This window comes from Phyllobates terribilis, unplaced genomic scaffold (genome assembly GCF_046119375.1).
Source record: "Phyllobates terribilis strain yellow unplaced genomic scaffold, ASM4611937v1 Scaffold_11__3_contigs__length_659146591, whole genome shotgun sequence".
Taxonomy (NCBI): Eukaryota; Metazoa; Chordata; class Amphibia; order Anura; family Dendrobatidae; genus Phyllobates; species Phyllobates terribilis.
The window spans coordinates 360,569,300-360,591,226 of record NW_027362771.1 but is presented as its reverse complement, the minus strand read 5'-3'; the positions used below and the strand labels follow the sequence as shown (position 1 = coordinate 360,591,226).

At 43.3% G+C, this 21,927-nt stretch overlaps 1 protein-coding gene across 1 annotated transcript in view; it reads right to left on the bottom strand.

The window, feature by feature from the left end:
- The window catches only part of LOC141166337 (cysteine repeat modular protein 2-like), a 316,073-nt gene that overhangs the window by 228,887 nt on the left and 65,259 nt on the right, over positions 1-21,927 (bottom strand). The window contains exon 3 of the mRNA XM_073652918.1: positions 7,153-7,221. Within this exon, the coding sequence (XP_073509019.1) occupies positions 7,153-7,221 (69 nt within the window). The remainder of the gene's footprint in view (positions 1-7,152; positions 7,222-21,927) is intronic.

The following is a 21,927-nucleotide window of genomic DNA, read 5'->3' as shown; positions in this document are numbered from 1 at the left end:
GCAGAAAAAAATTATATTCAGTTTGCAACCTGATGGAGGTCAGTATAGATGGACTAATAAAACAAGTCCCACACACAGCTAGAAGCCCAAATATTTTTTCAGAGGTAGATGCAGAAAAAAATTATATTCAGTTTGCAACCTGATGGAGGTCTGTATAGATGGATTAATAGAACAAGTCCCACACACAGCTAGAAGCCCAAAAAATTTTTCAGAGGTAGATGCAGAAAAAAATTATATTCAGTTTGCAACCTGATGGAGGTCTGTATAGATGGATTAATAGAACAAGTCCCACACATAGCTAGAAGCCCAATATTTTTTCAGAGGTAGATGCAGAAAAAAAATATATTCAGTTTGCAACCTGATGGAGGTCAGCATAGATGGACTAATAGAACAAGTCCCACACACAGCTAGAAGGCCAAATATTTTTTCAGAGGTAGATGCAGATAAAAATTATTTTTAATTTGCAGCCTGATGGAGGTCAGTATAGATGGACTAATAGAGAAAGTCCCACACACTGCTAGAAGGCCAAATATTTTTTCAGAGCTAGATGCAGACAAAAAATTATTTTGAATTTGCAACCTGATGGAGGTCAGTATAGATGGACTAATAGAGAAAGTCCCACACACTGCTAGAAGGCCAAATATTTTTTCAGAGCTAGATGCAGACAAAAAATTATTTTTAATTTGCAACCTGATGGAGCTCAGTATAGATGGACTAATAGAGAAAGTCCCACACACTGCTAGAAGGCCAAATATTTTTTCAGAGCTAGATGCAGATATAAATTATTTTTAATTTGCAACCTGATGGAGGTCAGTATAGATGGGCTAATAGAGAAAGTCCCACACACAGCTAGAAGCCCAAATATTTTTTCAGAGGTAGATGCAGAAAAAAATTATATTCAGTTTGCAACCTGATGGAGGTCTGTATAGATGGATTAATAGAACAAGTCCCACACACAGCTAGAAGCCCAAAAATTTTTTCAGAGGTAGATGCAGAAAAAAATTATATTCAGTTTGCAACCTGATGGAGGTCTGTATAGATGGATTAATAGAACAAGTCCCACACACAGCTAGAAGCCCAATATTTTTTCAGAGGTAGATGCAGAAAAAAAATATATTCAGTTTGCAACCTGATGGTGGTCAGTATAGATGGACTAATAGAGAAAGTCCCACACACTGCTAGAAGGCCAAATATTTTTTCAGAGCTAGATGCAGACAAAAAATTATTTTTAATTTGCAACCTGATGGAGGTCAGTATAGATGGACTAATAGAGAAAGTCCCACACACTGCTAGAAGGCCAAATATTTTTTCAGAGCTAGATGCAGATATAAATTATTTTTAATTTGCAACCTGATGGAGGTCAGTATAGATGGACTAATAGAGAAAGTCCCACACACTGCTAGAAGGCCAAATATTTTTTCAGAGCTAGATGCAGAAAAAAATTATATTCAGTTTGCAACCTGATGGAGGTCAGTATAGATGGACTAATAGAACAAGTCCCACACACAGCTAGAAGGCCAAATATTTTTTCAGAGGTAGATGCAGATAAAAATTATTTTTAATTTGCAGCCTGATGGAGGTCAGTATAGATGGACTAATAGAACAAGTCCCACACACAGCTAGAAGCCCAAATATTTTTTCAGAGGTAGATGCAGAAAAAAATTATATTCAGTTTGCAACCTGATGGAGGTCTGTATAGATGGATTAATAGAACAAGTCCCACACACAGCTAGAAGCCCAAAAAAATTTTCAGAGGTAGATGCAGAAAAAAATTATATTCAGTTTGCAACCTGATGGAGGTCTGTATAGATGGATTAATAGAACAAGTCCCACACATAGCTAGAAGCCCAATATTTTTTCAGAGGTAGATGCAGAAAAAAAATATATTCAGTTTGCAACCTGATGGAGGTCAGCATAGATGGACTAATAGAACAAGTCCCACACACAGCTAGAAGGCCAAATATTTTTTCAGAGGTAGATGCAGATAAAAATTATTTTTAATTTGCAGCCTGATGGAGGTCAGTATAGATGGACTAATAGAGAAAGTCCCACACACTGCTAGAAGGCCAAATATTTTTTCAGAGCTAGATGCAGACAAAAAATTATTTTGAATTTGCAACCTGATGGAGGTCAGTATAGATGGACTAATAGAGAAAGTCCCACACACTGCTAGAAGGCCAAATATTTTTTCAGAGCTAGATGCAGACAAAAAATTATTTTTAATTTGCAACCTGATGGAGCTCAGTATAGATGGACTAATAGAGAAAGTCCCACACACTGCTAGAAGGCCAAATATTTTTTCAGAGCTAGATGCAGATATAAATTATTTTTAATTTGCAACCTGATGGAGGTCAGTATAGATGGACTAATAGAGAAAGTCCCACACACAGCTAGAAGCCCAAATATTTTTTCAGAGGTAGATGCAGAAAAAAATTATATTCAGTTTGCAACCTGATGGAGGTCTGTATAGATGGATTAATAGAACAAGTCCCACACACAGCTAGAAGCCCAAAAATTTTTTCAGAGGTAGATGCAGAAAAAAATTATATTCAGTTTGCAACCTGATGGAGGTCTGTATAGATGGATTAATAGAACAAGTCCCACACACAGCTAGAAGCCCAATATTTTTTCAGAGGTAGATGCAGAAAAAAAATATATTCAGTTTGCAACCTGATGGTGGTCAGTATAGATGGACTAATAGAGAAAGTCCCACACACTGCTAGAAGGCCAAATATTTTTTCAGAGCTAGATGCAGACAAAAAATTATTTTTAATTTGCAACCTGATGGAGGTCAGTATAGATGGACTAATAGAGAAAGTCACACACACTGCTAGAAGGCCAAATATTTTTTCAGAGCTAGATGCAGATATAAATTATTTTTAATTTGCAACCTGATGGAGGTCAGTATAGATGGACTAATAGAGAAAGTCCCACACACTGCTAGAAGGCCAAATATTTTTTCAGAGCTAGATGCAGAAAAAAATTATATTCAGTTTGCAACCTGATGGAGGTCAGTATAGATGGACTAATAGAACAAGTCCCACACACAGCTAGAAGGCCAAATATTTTTTCAGAGGTAGATGCAGATAAAAATTATTTTTAATTTGCAGCCTGATGGAGGTCAGTATAGATGGACTATTAGAGAAAGTCCCACACACTGCTAGAAGGCCAAATATTTTTTCAGAGCTAGATGCAGGCAAAAAATTATTTTGAATTTGCAACCTGATGGAGGTCAGTATAGATGGACTAATAGAGAAAGTCCCACACACTGCTAGAAGGCCAAATATTTTTTCAGAGCTAGATGCAGACAAAAAATTATTTTTAATTTGCAACCTGATGGAGGTCAGTATAGATGGACTAATAGAGAAAGTCCCACACACTGCTAGAAGGCCAAATATTTTTTCAGAGCTAGATGCAGAAAAAAATTATATTCAGTTTGCAACCTGATGGAGGTCAGTATATATGGACTAATGGAACAAGTCCCACACACAGCTAGAAGCTCAAATATTTTTTCAGAGGTAGATGCAGAAAAAAATTATATTCAGTTTGCAATCTGATGGAGGTCTGTATAGATGGATTAATAGAACAAGTCCCAAACACAGCTAGAAGCCCAAAAATTTTTTCAGAGGTAGATGCAGAAAAAAATTATATTCAGTTTGCAACCTGATGGAGGTCTGTATAGATGGATTAATAGAACAAGTCCCACACACAGCTAGAAGCCCAATATTTTTTCAGAGGTAGATGCAGAAAAAAAATATATTCAGTTTGCAACCTGATGGAGGTCAGTATAGATGGACTAATAGAGAAAGTCCCACACACTGCTAGAAGGCCAAATATTTTTTCAGAGCTAGATGCAGACAAAAAATTATTTTTAATTTGCAACCTGATGGAGGTCAGTATAGATGGACTAATAGAGAAAGTCCCACACACTGCTAGAAGGCCAAATATTTTTTCAGAGCTAGATGCAGACAAAAAATTATTTTTAATTTGCAACCTGATGGAGGTCAGTATAGATGGACTAATAGAGAAAGTCCCACACACTGCTAGAAGGCCAAATATTTTTTCAGAGCTAGATGCAGACAAAAAATTATTTTTAATTTGCAACCTGATGGAGGTCAGTTTAGATGGACTAATAGAGAAAGTCCCACACACTGCTAGAAGGCCAAATATTTTTTCAGAGCTAGATGCAGATATATATTATTTTTAATTTGCAACCTGATGGAGGTCAGTATAGATGGACTAATAGAGAAAGTCCCACACACAGCTAGAAGGCCAAATATTTTTTCAGAGCTAGATGCAGAAAAAAATTATATTCAGTTTGCAACCTGATGGAGGTCAGTATAGATGGACTAATAGAACAAGTCCCACACACAGCTAGAAGCCCAAATATTTTTTCAGAGGTAGATGCAGAAAAAAATTATATTCAGTTTGCAACCTGATGGAGGTCTGTATAGATGGATTAATAGAACAAGTCCCACACACAGCTAGAAGCCCAATATTTTTTCAGGGGTAGATGCAGAAAAAAAATATATTCAGTTTGCAACCTGATGGAGGTCAGTATAGATGGACTAATAGAGAAAGTCCCACACACTGCTAGAAGGCCAAATATTTTTTCAGAGCTAGATTCAGACAAAAAAATATTTTTAATTTGCAACCTGATGGAGGTCAGTATAGATGGACTAATAGAGAAAGTCCCACACACTGCTAGAAGGCCAAATATTTTTTCAGAGCTAGATGCAGACAAAAAAATATTTTTAATTTGCAACCTGATGGAGGTCAGTATAGATGGACTAATAGAGAAAGTCCCACACACTGCTAGAAGGCCAAATATTTTTTCAGAGCTAGATGCAGAAAAAAATTATATTCAGTTTGCAACCTGATGGAGGTCAGTATAGATGGACTAATAGAACAAGTCCCACACACAGCTAGAAGGCCAAATATTTTTTCAGAGGTAGATGCAGATAAAAATTATTTTTAATTTGCAGCCTGATGGAGGTCAGTATAGATGGACTAATAGAGAAAGTCCCACACACTGCTAGAAGGCCAAATATTTTTTCAGAGCTAGATGCAGACAAAAAATTATTTTGAATTTGCAACCTGATGGAGGTCAGTATAGATGGACTAATAGAGAAAGTCCCACACACTGCTAGAAGGCCAAATATTTTTTCAGAGCTAGATGCAGATAAAAATTATTTTTAATTAGCAACCTGATGGAGGTCAGTATAGATGGACTAATAGAGAAAGTCCCACACACTGCTAGAAGGCCAAATATTTTTTCAGAGCTAGATGCAGAAAAAAATTATATTCAGTTTGCAACCTGATGGAGGTCAGTATAGATGGACTAATAGAACAAGTCCCACACACAGCTAGAAGCCCAAATATTTTTTCAGAGGTAGATGCAGATAAAAATTATTTTTAATTTGCAACCTGATGGAGGTCAGTATAGATGGACTAATAGAGAAAGTCCCACACACTGCTAGAAGGCCAAATATTTTTTCAGAGCTAGATGCAGACAAAAAATTATTTTGAATTTGCAGCGTGATGGAGGTCAGTATAGATGGACTAATAGAACAAGTCCCACACACTGCTAGAAGGCCACATATTTTTTCAGAGCTAGATGCAGAAAAAAATTATATTCAGTTTGCAACCTGATGGAGGTCAGTATAGATGGACTAATAGAACAAGTCCCACACACTGCTAGAAGCCCAAATATTTTTTCAGAGGTAGATGCAGAAAAAAATTATATTCAGTTTGCAACCTGATGGAGGTCAGTATAGATGGACTAATAGAACAAGTCCCACACACTGCTAGAAGCTCAAATATGTTTTCAGAGCTAGATGCAGAAAAAAATTATATTCAATTTGCAACCTGATGGAGGTCAGTATAGATGGACTAATAGAATGATGCTATGCCCAAAAGATTTTACTTCACTAGGTGCAGTAAAAAAATTGGTATTCTATACACAGGTGGTATATCTTGCAACACAGATAGGCTACTCCACTGACTAACACACTCTGCAATAGGCCAAAAAGGATTAGCTTTGCTAGATTCAGCCAAATGCTGTGAAAAAAATTTGCACAGCCCTGGCACAGACCTGCCTGGCAAAAACTGATAGGAACTGATGTAACTTAGTCCTGAAAAGGACTGCAATTACAATTAGTCTTTACTCCCACAATCTATTTAAGAGCACAGACCTGCCTGATAAAAGTCGTAGGAAATGCTGTAACCTAGTCCTTAAAAGGACTGCAATCACAACTATTCCCTACTCCAAAGCTATCTGTAGATTTGTGCGAAAATTGGCTTGAAATTAACAAGGTATAGCGCACACAGCAACAGCAGTGCCGTCTAACACGCAGCTGCAGCAGTGAGAAAATGGTGGCGACGGGGAAAATGGCTTGGTCTTATAGGGCAAGGACATGTGACATACACTGCCAATGACACATGCCCTTGCTTGTGTGAAAAAAAGCACTTCGCTCCGTGTGTGCGCTGCTGATAGGCTGACAGATTGCACCTCCCCACTGTAAATGCGGGAAAGAGAAAAAAAAATGGAGATCTTCATTATTCCTGCAGAGATCCATCCCCTGCCCCTCCCCCCACCCCGCTGTACACTCAAACTGCGCATTAACATTAATTTTCATCATTACTGAGAAAAAATCCAGTTATGATTTTGGTGCACGAACAGTTATCGAACATAACCTCGAACAGCCGAATTTTTCTCAAATCGTTCGTGTTCGCCGAACGGCTCGAACACCGCCCAAAACAGCTCGAATTTGAGATTGGCGAACAGTTCGAGTCGAACAACGCTCATCTCTATTAAAGACTATTACTATTGGAATTTATTGAAATGCATTTGGGGGTATAAAGAGTATTATTGAAAATTAAAGCTGGGGGGATATCACAAATAGCTGGGTAAAAAAAAGCTTTTGGGTATACGAGTTAAGAATACTTGCCAGATCTGAGATAAATATAGAATTAAAATGTTTTCTGAATGAATACATATATCTGAAGAAGAACCATCCCAATATAATGTAGCAAGACACTTTAGATTGTAGTTTACGTTTGCATATATTTTCTACATTAATTGATTGATTCTAAAGATGCTGCGTATTTGTTACAGATTTTATATGAATGATTACTTTTTTGTTGCCTTACCTACTTCACAGGTTTTGCATCCAGTCTCACAGTCAACACATTCTCCAGTGTCAGGGTCTTCCATCTGTCCTATATTGTGTGATAAAAACATAATGTATCTTTGTAAGCCATTGGCAAAATACAAGAGTACAGGAGGAAGAGGAACATTATTGTTAACATCAACCTTATATTGTCTGACATTACCTAGAGAATACTGGAAATAGGACATTACAGTGGCTTTCTCACATGGAAATCTTTCATCTTTCCACAGATTAGCTGAAAAATGTATGATCACTGTGGAACATACACGAACAGGGGTTAATTAAGGGGAAGGGGTCATAATTAGGGGTTTATAAGGGGCATCTGGTTGGGCATCCAGTCCTTTGGAAGTGCATTGAGGTGAAGGGAGCATTGCTGGAAAAGGGAAAAAAAAAAAAAAAACTCTTTAAATCTCTTAGTTTGCGAGTGTGAACGAGCTGCGTGTGTCCGGAGTGTAAGTGCGAACGAAAGTAAGTGCGTGACTTGTTTTTCAGTGACTTTGTATTCAGGGAGTTTGGAAGGGAGGACTTTGGACTGAATTGCTGACTGTATTTCATTAATTCTTTACTTTTCTTTTTACTTAACATTCTGTATATTGCAATCCCCATTAGGAAATGAGCTCCATTATTGACAAAGCTATCCAGTGTACATCTTGCCACATGTATGTATTCCTTGAACAGCCGGTCGAGGTTGCTTACTGCTGCACGAGATGTGTGCACGTTGTGCGTTTGGAAGCCCAGATACTGGATCTAAATGAGCAGCTGGCAACACTGAGATCCATTGACAACATGGAAAGGAGTCTGCTGCTCACTGAGCAGCAGCTCACTGGGGTAGATGTGGGGGAGGGTGGTAGTCGGGAGCTGCAGGACAGTGAGGTCGCTAGTTGGGTGACAGTTAGAAGGGGTGGTAGAGGGAAGAGTGCCAGGGAGGCTAGTCCTGATCTGGCACACCCCAATAAGTTTGCAAAGTTGGCAGATGTGGGGAGTGACGGTACGGGGGTAGCACTACTGCAGCAAGGCATGTCCCCTGAAAGCCGGAGGAGTGTCAGCTCCAGTAAAGAGGGAAATAGGAGTGTAGGGCAGGCCAGGCAGGTACTGTTAGTGGGGGACTCAATTGTTAGGGGAACAGATAGGGCAATCTGCCACAAAGACAGGGATCGTCGAACAGTGTGCTGCTTACCTGGCGCTCGAGTCCGGCACATCGCTGATCGGGTTGACAGATTACTGGGAGGGGCTGGTGAGGACCCAGCGGTCATGGTGCACATTGGCACAAATGACAAAGTTAGAGGTAGGTGGAAGGTCCATAAAGATGATTTCAGGGAATTAGGCTGCAAGCTGAAAGCAAGGACCTCCAAGGTGGTATTCTCTGAAATACTACCGGTACCACGTGCCACGCCAGAGAGGCAACGGGAGATTAGGGAGATAAATAAGTGGCTCAAGAACTGGTGTAGGAAGGAGGGATTTGGGTTCCTGGAGAACTGGGCCGACTTCTCAGTTGGCTACAGACTCTACGCTAGGGACCGGCTGCACCTTAATGGGGAGGGTGCAGCTGTGCTGGGGGAGAAAATGGCTAGAAGGTTGAAGGAGTGTTTAAACTAGGGATTGGGGGGGTATTCATTTTATAGGTGGGGAAGATAGTGCAGATAGTGACCTGGGCACAAATAAAGAAATTGGGGGTGGGGTTAGAACAGTCAATAAAGTAAGAAGGAATAGAGGTGCAGAGAGATACATAAAATGCATGTACACTAATGCCAGAAGCCTCACCAACAAAATGGAGGAATTAGAATTAATTTTGTTAGAAAATAATTATGATATGGTAGGGATATCTGAGACGTGGCTGGACGAGAGCCATGACTGGGCAGTTAATTTACAGGGCTATAGTCTGTTCAGAAATGACCGTACAAACAAGCGAGGGGGGGGGGTGTTTATATGTAAAATCATCCTTAAAACCTGTCTTGCGGGAGGATATATGTGAATCTAATGAAAATGTAGAGTCCCTGTGGGTGGAGATAAGGGGAGGGGGAAAAAATAATAAATTACTGATAGGGGTTTGTTATAAGTCTCCAAAAATAATGGAAGTAGCGGAGAATATTCTCATAAAGCAAATAGATGAAGCAGCGACTCAAGGAGAAGTCATTATTATGGGAGACTTCAACTACCCTGAAATACATTGGGGGACAGAAACATGTTGTTCAAGCAAAGGAAATAGGTTTTTGACTACTATGAGAGACAATTACCTTTCACAACTGGTTCAGGACCCAACAAGAAGGGGGGCACTGCTAGACCTAATATTAACCAATAGGCCAGACCGCATATCAAATATACGAGTTGGGGGTCACTTGGGTAATAGTGATCACAAAATAATACGTTTTCATGTAACCTTTAATAAGATGTGTAGTAGAGGGGTTACAAGGACACTAAACTTCAGGAAGGCAAATTTCCAACGGTTAAGAGATGATCTTAGTGCAATAAACTGGGACGATATCCTGAGACATAAAGCTACACAAAGCAAATGTCAGACATTTATTAACATCCTGAATAGGACCTGTGCACAATATATACCCCTTGGGAATAAACATGCTAGAAATAGGAGGAAACCACTATGGCTAAATAGAGCTGTAAGGGGCGCAATAAGTGACAAAAAGAAAGCATTTAGAGAACTAAAGCAAGTAGGTAGTGATGAGGCATTAAATAAATATAGAAAATTAAATAAATTATGTTAAAAACAAATCAAGGCAGCAAAGATTGAGGCAGAGAGAATCATTGCCAGAGAAAGTAGAAATAACCCCAAAATATTCTTTAACTACATAAATAGTAAAAAACTAAAAAATGATAGTGTTGGCTTCCTTAAAAATAGTCTGGGTGAAATGGTGGATGAGGATGAGGAAAAAGCCAATATGCTAAATGATTTTTTTTCAACCGTATTTACACAAGAAAATCGCATGACAGAAAACATGATTAGTGATAACAAAAATTCTCCAGTAAATGTCACTTGCTTAACCCAGCAGGAAGTACGGCGGCATCTAAAAATCACTAAAGTTGACAAATCCACGGACCCGGATGGGATACACCTGCGAGTACTGCAGGAATTAAGTAATGTCATAGATAGCCCATTATTTTTAATCTTTAAAGATTCCATAATAACAGGGTCTGTACCACAGGACTGGCGTAGAGCAAATGTGGTGCCAATATTCAAAAAGGGGACAAAAACTGAACTTGGAAATTATAGGCCGGTAAGCTTAACCTCTACTGTGGGTAAAATCCTGGAGGGTTTCCTAAGAGATGCTATGATGAGTATCTGAAGAAGAATAACCTCATGACCCAATACAGGGGCGGACACAGACTGTAGTGGGCCCCTGTGCAAGAAATTTTTTGGGGCCCCCCCCCCTGCGCTTCATAAGGCAACAAAGTTATGTAAACATAACCCCCCCATGTGCAGCTCTCATCCCCCCAATGTGCAGCTCACCCCCCCGATGCATCTCTCACCCCCCCGTGCATCTCTCACCCCCCATGTGCATCTCTCACCCCCCCATATGTGCATCACTCATCCCCCCCATGTGCATCTCTCATCCCCCCCCATGTGCATCTCTCATCCCCCCCATGTGCATCTCTCATCCCCCCCATGTGCATCTCTCATCCCCCCATGTGCATCTCTCATCCCCCCCACGTGCACCTCTCTCATCCCCCCCACCCCATGTGCATCTTTTATCATCTCCCCCCCCCCACGTGCACCTCTCTCATCCCCCTCCCCCCACATGTGCACCTCTCTCATCCCCCTCCCCCCACATGTGCACCTCTCTCATCCCCCCCACCCCATGTGCATCTTTTATCATCTCCCCCCCCCCATGTGCATCTCTTATAACACTAACACACACACACACACACACACACACACACACACACCTCCCATTCCCCCACTCCTAGTAAATTGTATTTTGAAAAAAACAAAACTTGTAAAACTTACCCCCATGCGATCCCTGCAGAATCCTGGCGCTCGTCCAAATCGCTAACACCAGGTTCTCCTGACTTCCGGCCATGTGACGGCGCCGTCACATGACCGGAAATCAGGGGAATCATGAAGGTGCTGCCGCAGGAGCGCAGCGCTGAGATGTCCCGGACCCGTGAGGAGAGAGAATCACAAGAGGGGGCCCCTACCGGCTGGGCCCCACACTGGAGTCAGGGCGTCTGCCCTGATGGCGGCCCTGCTGGAGGCTGGAGGGGCCCCCTCTCCCTCGGGGCCCCCGTTCAATGAACCGGCTGCACGGGCGGTAGTTCCGCCCCTGACCCAATATCAACATGGGTTTACGAGGGACCGTTCCTGTCAAACTAATCTGATCAGTTTTTATGAGGAGGCAAGTTCTGGACTGGACCAAGGAAATGCAGTGGATGTTGTGTATATGGACTTTTCAAAAGCTTTTGATACGGTTCCACACAAAAGGTTGATACATAAAATGAGAACAATGGGGATAGGGGAAAATATATGTATGTGGGTTAAGAATTGGCTCAGTGATAGGAAACAAAGGGTGGTTATTAATGGAAAACACTCAGACTGGGTCTCAGTTAACAGTGGGGTACCACAGGGGTCAGTATTGGGCCCCCTTCTTTTTAACATATTTATTAATGACCTTGTAGGGGGCATACAGAGTAATATTTCAATATTTGCAGATGACACTAAACTCTGCAGGGTAATCAATACAGAGGAGGACAATTTTATATTACAGGAGGATCTATGTAAACTAGAAGCTTGGGCTGATAAATGGCAAATGAGCTTTAATGGGGATAAATGTAAGGTAATGCACTTGGGCAGAGGAAATAAAATGTATAACTATATGCTTAATTGTAAAACACTGGGCAAAACTGTAACTGAAAAAGACCTGGGAGTATTGGTGGACGAAAAGCTCACGTTTAGTGGCCAGTGTCAGGCTGATGCTGCAAAGGCAAATAAACTAATGGGATGCATTAAAAGAGGCATAGATGCTCATGAGGAGAACATAATTTTACCTCTATACAAGTCATTAGTGCGACCACACTTAGAATACTGTGTACAGTTCTGGTCTCCGGTGTATAAGAAAGACATAGCTGAACTAGAGCAGGTGCAGAGAAGAGCGACCAAGGTTATTAGAGGACTGGGGGGTCTGCAATACTAAGACAGGTTATTACACTTGGGGTTATTTACTGTGGAAAAAAGAAGGCTTAGGGGTGATCTTATTACTATGTACAAGTATATGAGGGGACAAAGACCTTTCTACTGATCTTTCTACTCTGAGGCCTGAGACGGGGACAAGGGGGCATCTTCTATGTCTGGAGGAAAGAAGGTTTAATCATAATCACAGACGCGGATTCTTTACTGTAAGAGCAGTGAGACTATGGAACTCTCTGCCGCATGATGTTGTAATGAGTGATTCACTGTTAAAATTTAAGAAGGGCATGGATCCCTTTCTTGAAAAGTATAATATTACAGGTTATAAATACTAGATTCCTTGATAGGGCATTGATCCAGGGAACTAGTCTGATTGTCGTATGGAGTCGGGAAGGAATTTTTTTCCCCAATGTGGAGCTTAGTGTTTGCCACATGGGTTTTTTTTGCCTTCCTCTGGATCAACAAGTTAGGATATGGGTTGACCTAGATGGATTTAGTCTTCCTTCAACCTTAAAACTATGTAGTAAAACCGACGTCTTTAGTCCCCTGTTCTTCTGTAGCACAACACCTTGGCGGTAGAACATTATATTGATGCTCTATTCATAGTACATACAATCAGCCAAAAAATTGAGAAATGGACACTTCCTTGGCATGAGATGGCTCTTTAAAAGTTATTAGCACATTTGTACAACATTAAGTAAGGGGCATTTGACCAGGGCAAAAAGTGAATCCAACTATACATATACAGTATAGATATTACATCAACAGGAAAAATGTGCTGGATATAAGTAGGCACATATTCAATAAAAAAATGCATATAACTTTATTGAGTACCACTAAAACACATATAAAGGATGCCAGAATATGTAGACACATGGAAAATAGGCGGGTGAGCCAGAATTGCATACAAAAAATTACACATGTGATAGAAGAATCACCTCAAACATATGACAACAAAAGTAAAGACTAAAAATGTCAAAAATAGCAATAAGAAACAAAGGAAATGTGGCTAAAAGTCACCATGAAAAGAAAACAGATTCCATACATACCAGCATTAGAAAGTAGAACGGTGGCCTGCCCCCCATACATCTGACTCGCGTTTCGCAAAAGCTTCCCCCGGGGTCACCCTGTTTCTTATTGTTATTTTTGACATTTTTAGTCTTTATTTTTGTCTTCATATGCTTCAAGTTATTTATTTGCCATTTATATAATTTTTTATTAATGCAATATTGGCTCACCGGCCATTTTTCCATGTGTCTGTGTATTCTGGCATCCTTTACATGTCTTTTAATGGTATTTAATAAAAGCTATATGCATTTTTTTTACTGAATATAAAATTACTTATATCCATTAAATTTGTCTTGTTGGTTTATTAGCAATTTTGGTTTAAATGATATGAACATTCCCTGATGTAAATTGCAAACATACATCATTTTTGAAGTCATATGGTATGTTAGGGGGTTGTTTTATCTTAGGCATTTGGATCATTTTTACAGAATATGTCCGCTGACTGGTAGGAATAGCAATGTAACCAATGTGGCTAGTGATTAGCTCCAGTAGTCACGTCTAACCAGGATAGGATGTACAAAGTCTGCATCTGCATAGTACATCTTGATTTGGTCATATGGACATGTGATTTCTGCAGTCAATCACTGGATGCAGTAATGATAAACGCTGTAGCCAGTAATTGGTTGCACAATCATCTGCTTACTGCCAGTAGAGCAAGCTCAGAGACCGTCTAGGGACTGGGTATGCATGGGAGATTCTTAATTTTTTTTAATTTAAACAAGAGTTGAGGCCAACTTCCCATATTAAATCATTTTTGTAGTATTTTGTTCTATGTTATGTATGGTTTAACTTAATATTACAGTGCTGCTCACCATTATTGGCACCCCTTCATTTTTTTCATAGACTGCACAATATCTTTAGAAATTAATGGAAATGTACCAAAGTTATATCATCAGGATTTTTTAATTAGTGGTCCAACGTAATACGACAATAAAACATTGTTTTTCAACTTACATTTTGTAATTTGAAAGAAAAAACAGAATAAACAGCATCTGCAGCAATAAAAGCACCCTTAATTAATACTTGGTTGCACACCCTTTGGCATTGATGACAGCCTCCAAATGTTTCTTGTAGCTTCTTGCACTTCTCAGCTGGAATTTTCTCCCACTCTTCCTTTGCAGTTTGTTCAAGCTCTTGAATGTTTGCAGGGTTCTTTTTCCCAATGGTAGATTTCAGCTCCCCCCAAAGATTTTCAATGGGATTGAGTCCAGGACTCATTGCTGGCCATTTTAAAACTATCCATTTTTTCTTTTTCAACCATTCCTGTGTACTTTTGAATGTGTGCTTTGGGTAATTGTCTTGCTGGAGGATCCATTACCTTCGACTCAAACCAAGCTTTCTTACACTGGGTAGGACATTTCACTCTAAAATCTCTTGATAATTCTCTGATTTCATGATTCATGTGATACGGTCAAGGCCTCCAGTTCCAGATGCAGCAAAGCAACCCCACAGAATTATGGATCCTCCACCATGCTTAACTGTTGGTAAGGTGTTTTTTTCCTTACAAGCTTCATTGCACCATCTGTAAACAAACTGTTGCTTTGCATTGCCAAAAAGCGCTATTTTTGTTTCATCTGTCCACAGAAAATTTTACCAGAAGGATAGTGGTTTGTGAGGGTACTCCTTGGCAAAGATTAGTCATTCCTCTTTGTCTTTTCTTCAGCAATTGATTCTTCCTTGGCCTTCGTCCATAAAACTCTGCTAGGTTTAGTGTGTGGCGTACTTGTTGAAACCATGACCCCAGACTGTTCCTGATTGGCCTTTAGGTCTTTGGATGTTTGATGTGGTGTTTTTTCCACCATTCATACCAACCTTCAAAGACATCTCTTGTCAATTTTCCTCTTTCAACCACGTCAAGGGAGGTTCTTGACTGTTCCATGCTTGGCAAACTTCTTAATAACATTGCACACAGTTGAAACTAGGATATCAAGGTTTTTGGAGATGGCGTTATACCCTTTGGAAGTTTTGTGTTTGTTAATAATAGCAGTTCTGATGTCATCAGACAGCTCCTTTGTCTTCACCATTGTGACAAAGGTACAGGGCCTTCCATGTGGCTTTTTAAAACACTGAAGTCATCATTCATTGGCTAATTCATGTCACATGGGCACTGACAATTAATCACAGGTGAATCTCTTTTGTGATTTACCACAGGCAAGTCAAAATGCATTTCCACATTAAATTAATGTAAGGGGTGGCAATACCAGTGACACAGCAAGCTATAGGTTTTTCTATTTTTCCCTCCCATTGTTTTTTGTTTTAAATCATGGTTTATCATTTTCTGCTTTGTATTTAACATGAGTACTCTATACAAAAAAACTGTTTCACTAGATTCATTTTTTTCAGAAGATATTTCACATTATGTACTTAAACTTCACATGTGCCAATAATGATGACCAGAATTGTAAAAGGCCCAGTAACATGAAATCTTACTTTAAACATTTAGATAATCCGTATAATGTTGGTTATGATAGAAACGAGTCAGAACACACTGTCACACTATTATTGAAGAGGTACTCCGGGGGAGATAAAAAAGTATCCTAATGCTCATACCTTCATACACTATTAGGATTACATGAATAGTGCTGTTTTCCATCCTAACACTACCTGTAATTCTGTGTGACGCTGCAGCTGCTCCTCATTCGTTCCCTCCCTTATTGGACGTTAAGTCACACATTATAACATTTTTAATTTTAATTTTATTACTGATATAGTAACTCTTATTGCACATATCTATATCATTAAATAAATTTAAATCATTCCAGTAAGGCTACAGCCCCACTATCAGTGTTTCGTCAGTATTCGGTCAGTATTTTTTCTCAGGAGTGGGTGATAAATGCAGAATTGGTGCACTTGTTTCTATTATACCTTTTCTTTGATTGTACCTCACCTGGTTTTGGCTTACAAATACTGAGAAAAAATACTGACCGAATACTGATGAAATACAAATAGTGGGGCCGTAGCCTAAGACTGGATGAGGGCTGCAAGCCTAGAAGGGAAGCCATCATAACAGGGTTTGGGCGGGAATAGAAAGGGTTAAGTATTGAAGATGAGCTGTGAGGAGAAGAAGGGGTGGTACATGGTGAGTTCAGGTTGAAGTTAGAAATAGCTGGAGCTAAGAGGGGGCTATGAAATTGAGGGGTTGTTAAAACAGGAGCAGCTACAGTGGCATGAGTTCGTGTTCGGGGTTCCGGCTTGTTCGCGCCAAAGAATTTGAAATGCCGAACAAATTCGCTCAACACTAGTCGTAACCATGGATACCCAAGGTGGGGGGTCCTCAAAGTTGGGAATACAGCTCATAAGGGATTGTTGGGAGGGAGGCAGCAGGCTTTGGACCCCCCAGGTAGACTTAATTCTGCTATGGTGGGTAGTGGAACACCCGCAAAAGGGGCACTTTTGAGAAGGGCCTGCGGGTAGTGGTTATGTTAAGATTTCAGGTTGTTTTACATGGTGCCTCTGAGCTAGTGGTAATATGACCTTGAGCACCCATTATGTATTTAGTGTTCCCATCAGACACAAGGGTAGTGATGAGCAAGCACTAAAATGCTCGGGTACTCGTTGCTCGGGTCGAGCAAATTGGAATACTCAGGTGCTCGACCCGAGCAACAAGCCCAATGTAAGTCTATGGGAAACTCGAGCATTTTTCAGGCGGCTCCCCCCGGCAGTCTGCAGAGGGCCTACAAATTGCCTAAATCGATGGGAACAGTGCTCAAATGACATTGGAACAGCATGGGGAAGACCCCTGGAAGCATTTCTGACTCCCAGGTCACTGCTGTCAACAACGCTGTCAGAGTATTACGCCACTTTTACGGACTCACAATAAAATATACAAAACCAAAACCAAAATGGATTTTCCTGGGAAATATATTAAGGAACATCCTTTCCAGGGTAATGACTTCTATATAAGGCAAAATAAATAACCAAAACCAAAAATACTCCTCCACACCTTGGGCTATGTTCACACGTAGCGATTTTGATGCGTTTTTGCACTTTTGCATTGCTTTCATCAAAGACAAATGCATTCACTGGGAAATGTCATTTTAACATTTTACAACCTTATCTGGCCATGTGGTGTGTGACACATCATCAGACAAATGCATATGACTCGCCCCCTGGGCCGTGGGGCACCCAAAACCGGGCTTCGGTGCAATGTTGGGGGTAGTAGTGGCAACCCGATCCCGTGGCTCAGGGTGGTCAGACCAAATACTGTGGCAGTCTATTTTTAAATTTAGGAATGTCCGACTATGCCACCCGTGAATTGCGGCTATTATGAACCGCGGCTGCAAGGCAGTCCACTGAGGCTGATGGTGTGTGCAGCTGAGATAGTATAACTTCCCAAGGGAAGAGTGTAGCCTCAGGGCAGAGTATGTGGATGCTGGGGGTGATGGTGCAGGCGCAGCATAAATAACACAGAGTCCAATGATGCAGTCCAGGGTTTTTACTCACAGTTGTTATCCATGTCACTGCCCAAGCCGTGCTGCGTCCACCAGGTGAGGGGCTCGGTCAACCCCCAGGCAATTCAGGAGTAAGGCACAGGACCCCCTTCTGTCCTGTCTCTGGCCTCTCGTGCCCCACCAGTGACCAAACTTCTGTCCAGCTGCCGCGGATCTATGCAGGCAAACATGGGCCCCGTTTCCCGCTATCATATATGGTGCCTTCCTAGCAGGTTTGGCGGGGGGTCGCACCAATAGATGATCACGACCTCCGGTCTTTGGCTGAGGGATGATTTACCTCCACCAACTTGGGAATCCGGTACCCTTATTCTGCCTGACCCTTCACCCGTTATCTCGTGGGTTCTTAGGGTCCCTTCTGCCTTCTTGTTTCTGGAGCCTTTCTACTCCTCTTTCTCTCCACCTTTCTTCCTTCCTTCTCCTTCTCCTCTTCTCCTCTCTGGCCCCGGGCTCTTCTCTAGGCCTGCCTTCGGAGCAGAGCTCCTACAGAGCCTCTGCTCCCTGTCACCTCTCCACTGTACTGAACCCCTGAACTAAGATGGCTCCCACCTTTTATCTGCTTCTCTGTGTCTGAGCTCAGGTGACCAGCACCCAATGAGCTCCTTCCTATGCTCCAGAAACCGTCCCCTTCTGCTCCTACATCACTGGGTTCTCTCCCCACTCCAGCCAGGGACATGGTCAGTTGTGCCTGCATATATATAAATGGGAGCACCGTCGAGCTGTCCCCCGGAAATGGGGTGAGTGTGTGTATGCAGCTAACTGAGCCCTGGTCCATACTCCATCCTTACCTGGGAGTGGAATATCACACCTCTGGTTGAGGTGCAATACCCCTGTAGCAACAGAACCCTCGGGGCGCTACATTCCCCCCTGGTAAACAACAGCACGTCCTCGGGCTGGAAAAGAGCAAAAACATTTGATTTACAAGACATGCAAAACTTTTTTCAAAACCTTTCACATTAGAAAACGGCCGACATTATTCAACTTCCCTTTATGGGAAACACTTTCTCCTTACTAGACATTATACTGCACTTTTAATATTACTGGAACTCTTTTGTCATATAACATTTTCTAGCAGCATATAAAACTATTAAGTATATCAAACATTTTCAGGTAAAACATTTTCAAGTAAACTCTGATTCACTGGCCACGGTGCAACTTGCGACCAGGTGTCCACTCTTCTATTAAGTGCAAAACTTCAGCAACTTTCAAGCTTTGTCCAGAGGTAGACGTTGCTATACTTTTATAAAACCAATATGGGGCGCTTTAAGAAGCGCAACTATTTACAGGGATTGGCCGCTCCCAGTCCTCGGCCGGTTGGAAAGGGGAATGGCTGCTCTCAGTCCTCAGCCAGGTGACAGTTCAATCATGATCAACTTTGCATCACACATCAACTTTATATCACACAAACAGTTCCTTTTACCCTGACGGGCAACTATGTACACAGGTACTCTGCCACTCACTAGTAGCGGTATCCTCCGGATGCTCCTTCTTCCTCATATTGATCTTCAGACCTGTACTGGTCCTCTTGGTACTCGGGTTCTGATTCAGGGTGCTGCTCCTCTTTTATCCGCTGGACATGAAGGGCATACCATCCCTTTAGGCCTCGATGTCGGGTGTAGGACACCAAGTCTCCTGGAAACAGATCCCGTTCCGGATGGCCCTCTGGCAGGTGGCTCTCTACATCTCTCCGGGTAATGAACACATCCGTGTCCGTGGTCAGGTCTCGGATGAAACCCCATCCTTGCTCCTGCTGGAACTTGATGACGGTCCTGATGATTCTGGGACCTCTCGCAGCCTGGGGGGTCTCGCCGGACGCGCATCTTCTGCTCCGCGCTCCGGGCGTGCAGCCGCTCCTGCCTCTGTCGTTGCGCCCGCCTCTCCCGTTCAAACTGCGCCACCTGTCGGTCACAGAACTCCCGTCTGCGGGCTGCGGCCACCCGCGTCTCCTGTGAGAACCCCATAAGATCTTCTCCTGTCGGGTCCCACTCATACTGGACCTCCTCGACCGGGAGCTGGGGAACTTCAACAGGCTGTGGGTCAGGCGGGGGTGGTAGCAGAGGGGCTCCGGTCTTCGCGGGCAGGCTTTTCCGGAGATTAGGGTGGATCCACCCAGGTGGTGGAGGAACTGGCTCTCCATCCGGACCGGACAGTTGGGCATACAGGTCCGCGCCCAGTGGTGGTGGTTTTGGGACCGTGGTCGCACGCGGTCGGGAGGCACCTGGGGTGGTCAGGCCTTGCGACCGGGCCTGTAGCGGGCCGCTTCCTTCCGCGCTCGGGGTCAGAGGGCACAACGGGGGGCGTGGTTCAGCGACAGAGCTTGCGGCTTGCGGCCTAGGAGATTGCGACGGGAGCGTGGAAGCTGCAGCGGCTCCCGGGACTTCTGGCTCCACGGCGGGATCCAGCGGCAAGGCTATGGTGGTGTCAGGACCCGGGGCAGGGGCGTCCGCCTTACTTGCCTTTTCTGCACCGTCGTCCTCGGCCTCCGGTCTTCTCTCTCCGTCCTCGGGGGCAGGTACACTGCCGGGTGCTGGCAGTGTCTCTTACTGCCGGGCCGCGACCCGCCGGGCCATCTCCTCTTTCCACCCGGCGACGACGTCCCTCTGTGCTCGGACCATCCTCCGGTCCAGTTCCTCCAGCGCAGTCCGCAGGAACTCAGGGTCTTCTGCGGGGGCTGAGCCATCAGCTCCGTGAGGTTGTACGGGGCCACCTCGGCCTGCAGCAGGCCGCTTGCCAGGGTGCTGGAGTTGACGCTCCTGTCCATCTCCGGGTGTGGTCTGGCGAGACTGATCCAAACCACACCCTGCCCCACAGTTTTCTTCTCTTTCCGCCCCCATTGGGGGTGGTCTTGGGGCAATCTGCTGACAATCACTCTCAGGGGCAGCCCCCCCACCTTGATGGACATCTCTACAGCTGCACTCATGGCTGTTGGGGGTGGGCTCCTTCTTTGGCGCCATTCTGGGACCTGGCCCACGATGGGAGGTGGCTTCCTGTTGTCTTTTGGCGCGCACATTATGGCATCCGATCTTCTAGAGCGGGCGCCATTTTCTATACAGTGAAACAGTCTCTTTTCAGGCACGCAATTCCCGTTTGTGGCGGGTTGGTCACAATCCTGCCGACTACGCCAAAGCTGACTCGCCCCCTGGGCCGTGGGGCACCCGAAACCGGGCTTCGGTGCAATGTTGGGGGTAGTAGTGGCAACCCGATCCCGTGGCTCAGGGTGGTCAGACCAAATACTGTGGCAGTCTATTTTTAGATTTAGGAATGTCCAACTACGCCACCCGTGGATTGCGGCTATTATGAACCGCCGCTGCAAGGCAGTCCACTGAGGCTGATGGTGTGTGCAGCTGAGATAGTATAACTCCCCACGGGAAGAGTGTAGCCTCAGGGCAGCGTATGTGGATGCTGGGGGTGATGGTGCAGGCGCAGCATAAATAACACAGAGTTCAATGATGCAGTCCAGGGTTTTACTCACAGTTGTTATCCATGTCACTGCCCAAGCCGTGCTGTGTTCACCAGGTGAGGGGCTCGGTCAACCCCCAGGCAATTCAGGAGTATGGCACAGGACCCCCTTCTGTCCTGTCTCTGGCCTCTCGTGCCCCACCAGTGACCAAACTTCTGTCCAGCTGCCGCGGATCTATGCGCGCAAACGTGGGCCCCGTTTCCCGCTATCCTATATGGTGCCTTCCTAGCAGGTTTGGCGGGGGGTCGCACCAATAGATGATCACGACCTCCGGTCTTTGGCTGAGGGATGATTTACCTCCACCAACTTGGGAATCCGGTACCCTTATTCCGCCTGACCCTTCACCCGTTATCTCGTGGGTTCTTAGGGTCCCTTCTGCCTTCTTGTTTCTGGAGCCTTTCTACTCCTCTTTCTCTCCACCTTTCTTCCTTCTTCTCCTTCTCCTCTTCTCCTCTCTGGCCCCGGCCTCTTCTCTAGGCCTGCCTTCTGAGCAGAGCTCCTACAGAGCCTCTGCTCCCTGTCACCTCTCCACTGTACTGAACCCCTGAACTAAGATGGCTCCCACCTTTTATCTGCTTCTCTGTGTCTGAGCTCAGGTGATCAGCACCCAATGAGCTCCTTCCTATGCTCCAGAAACCGTCC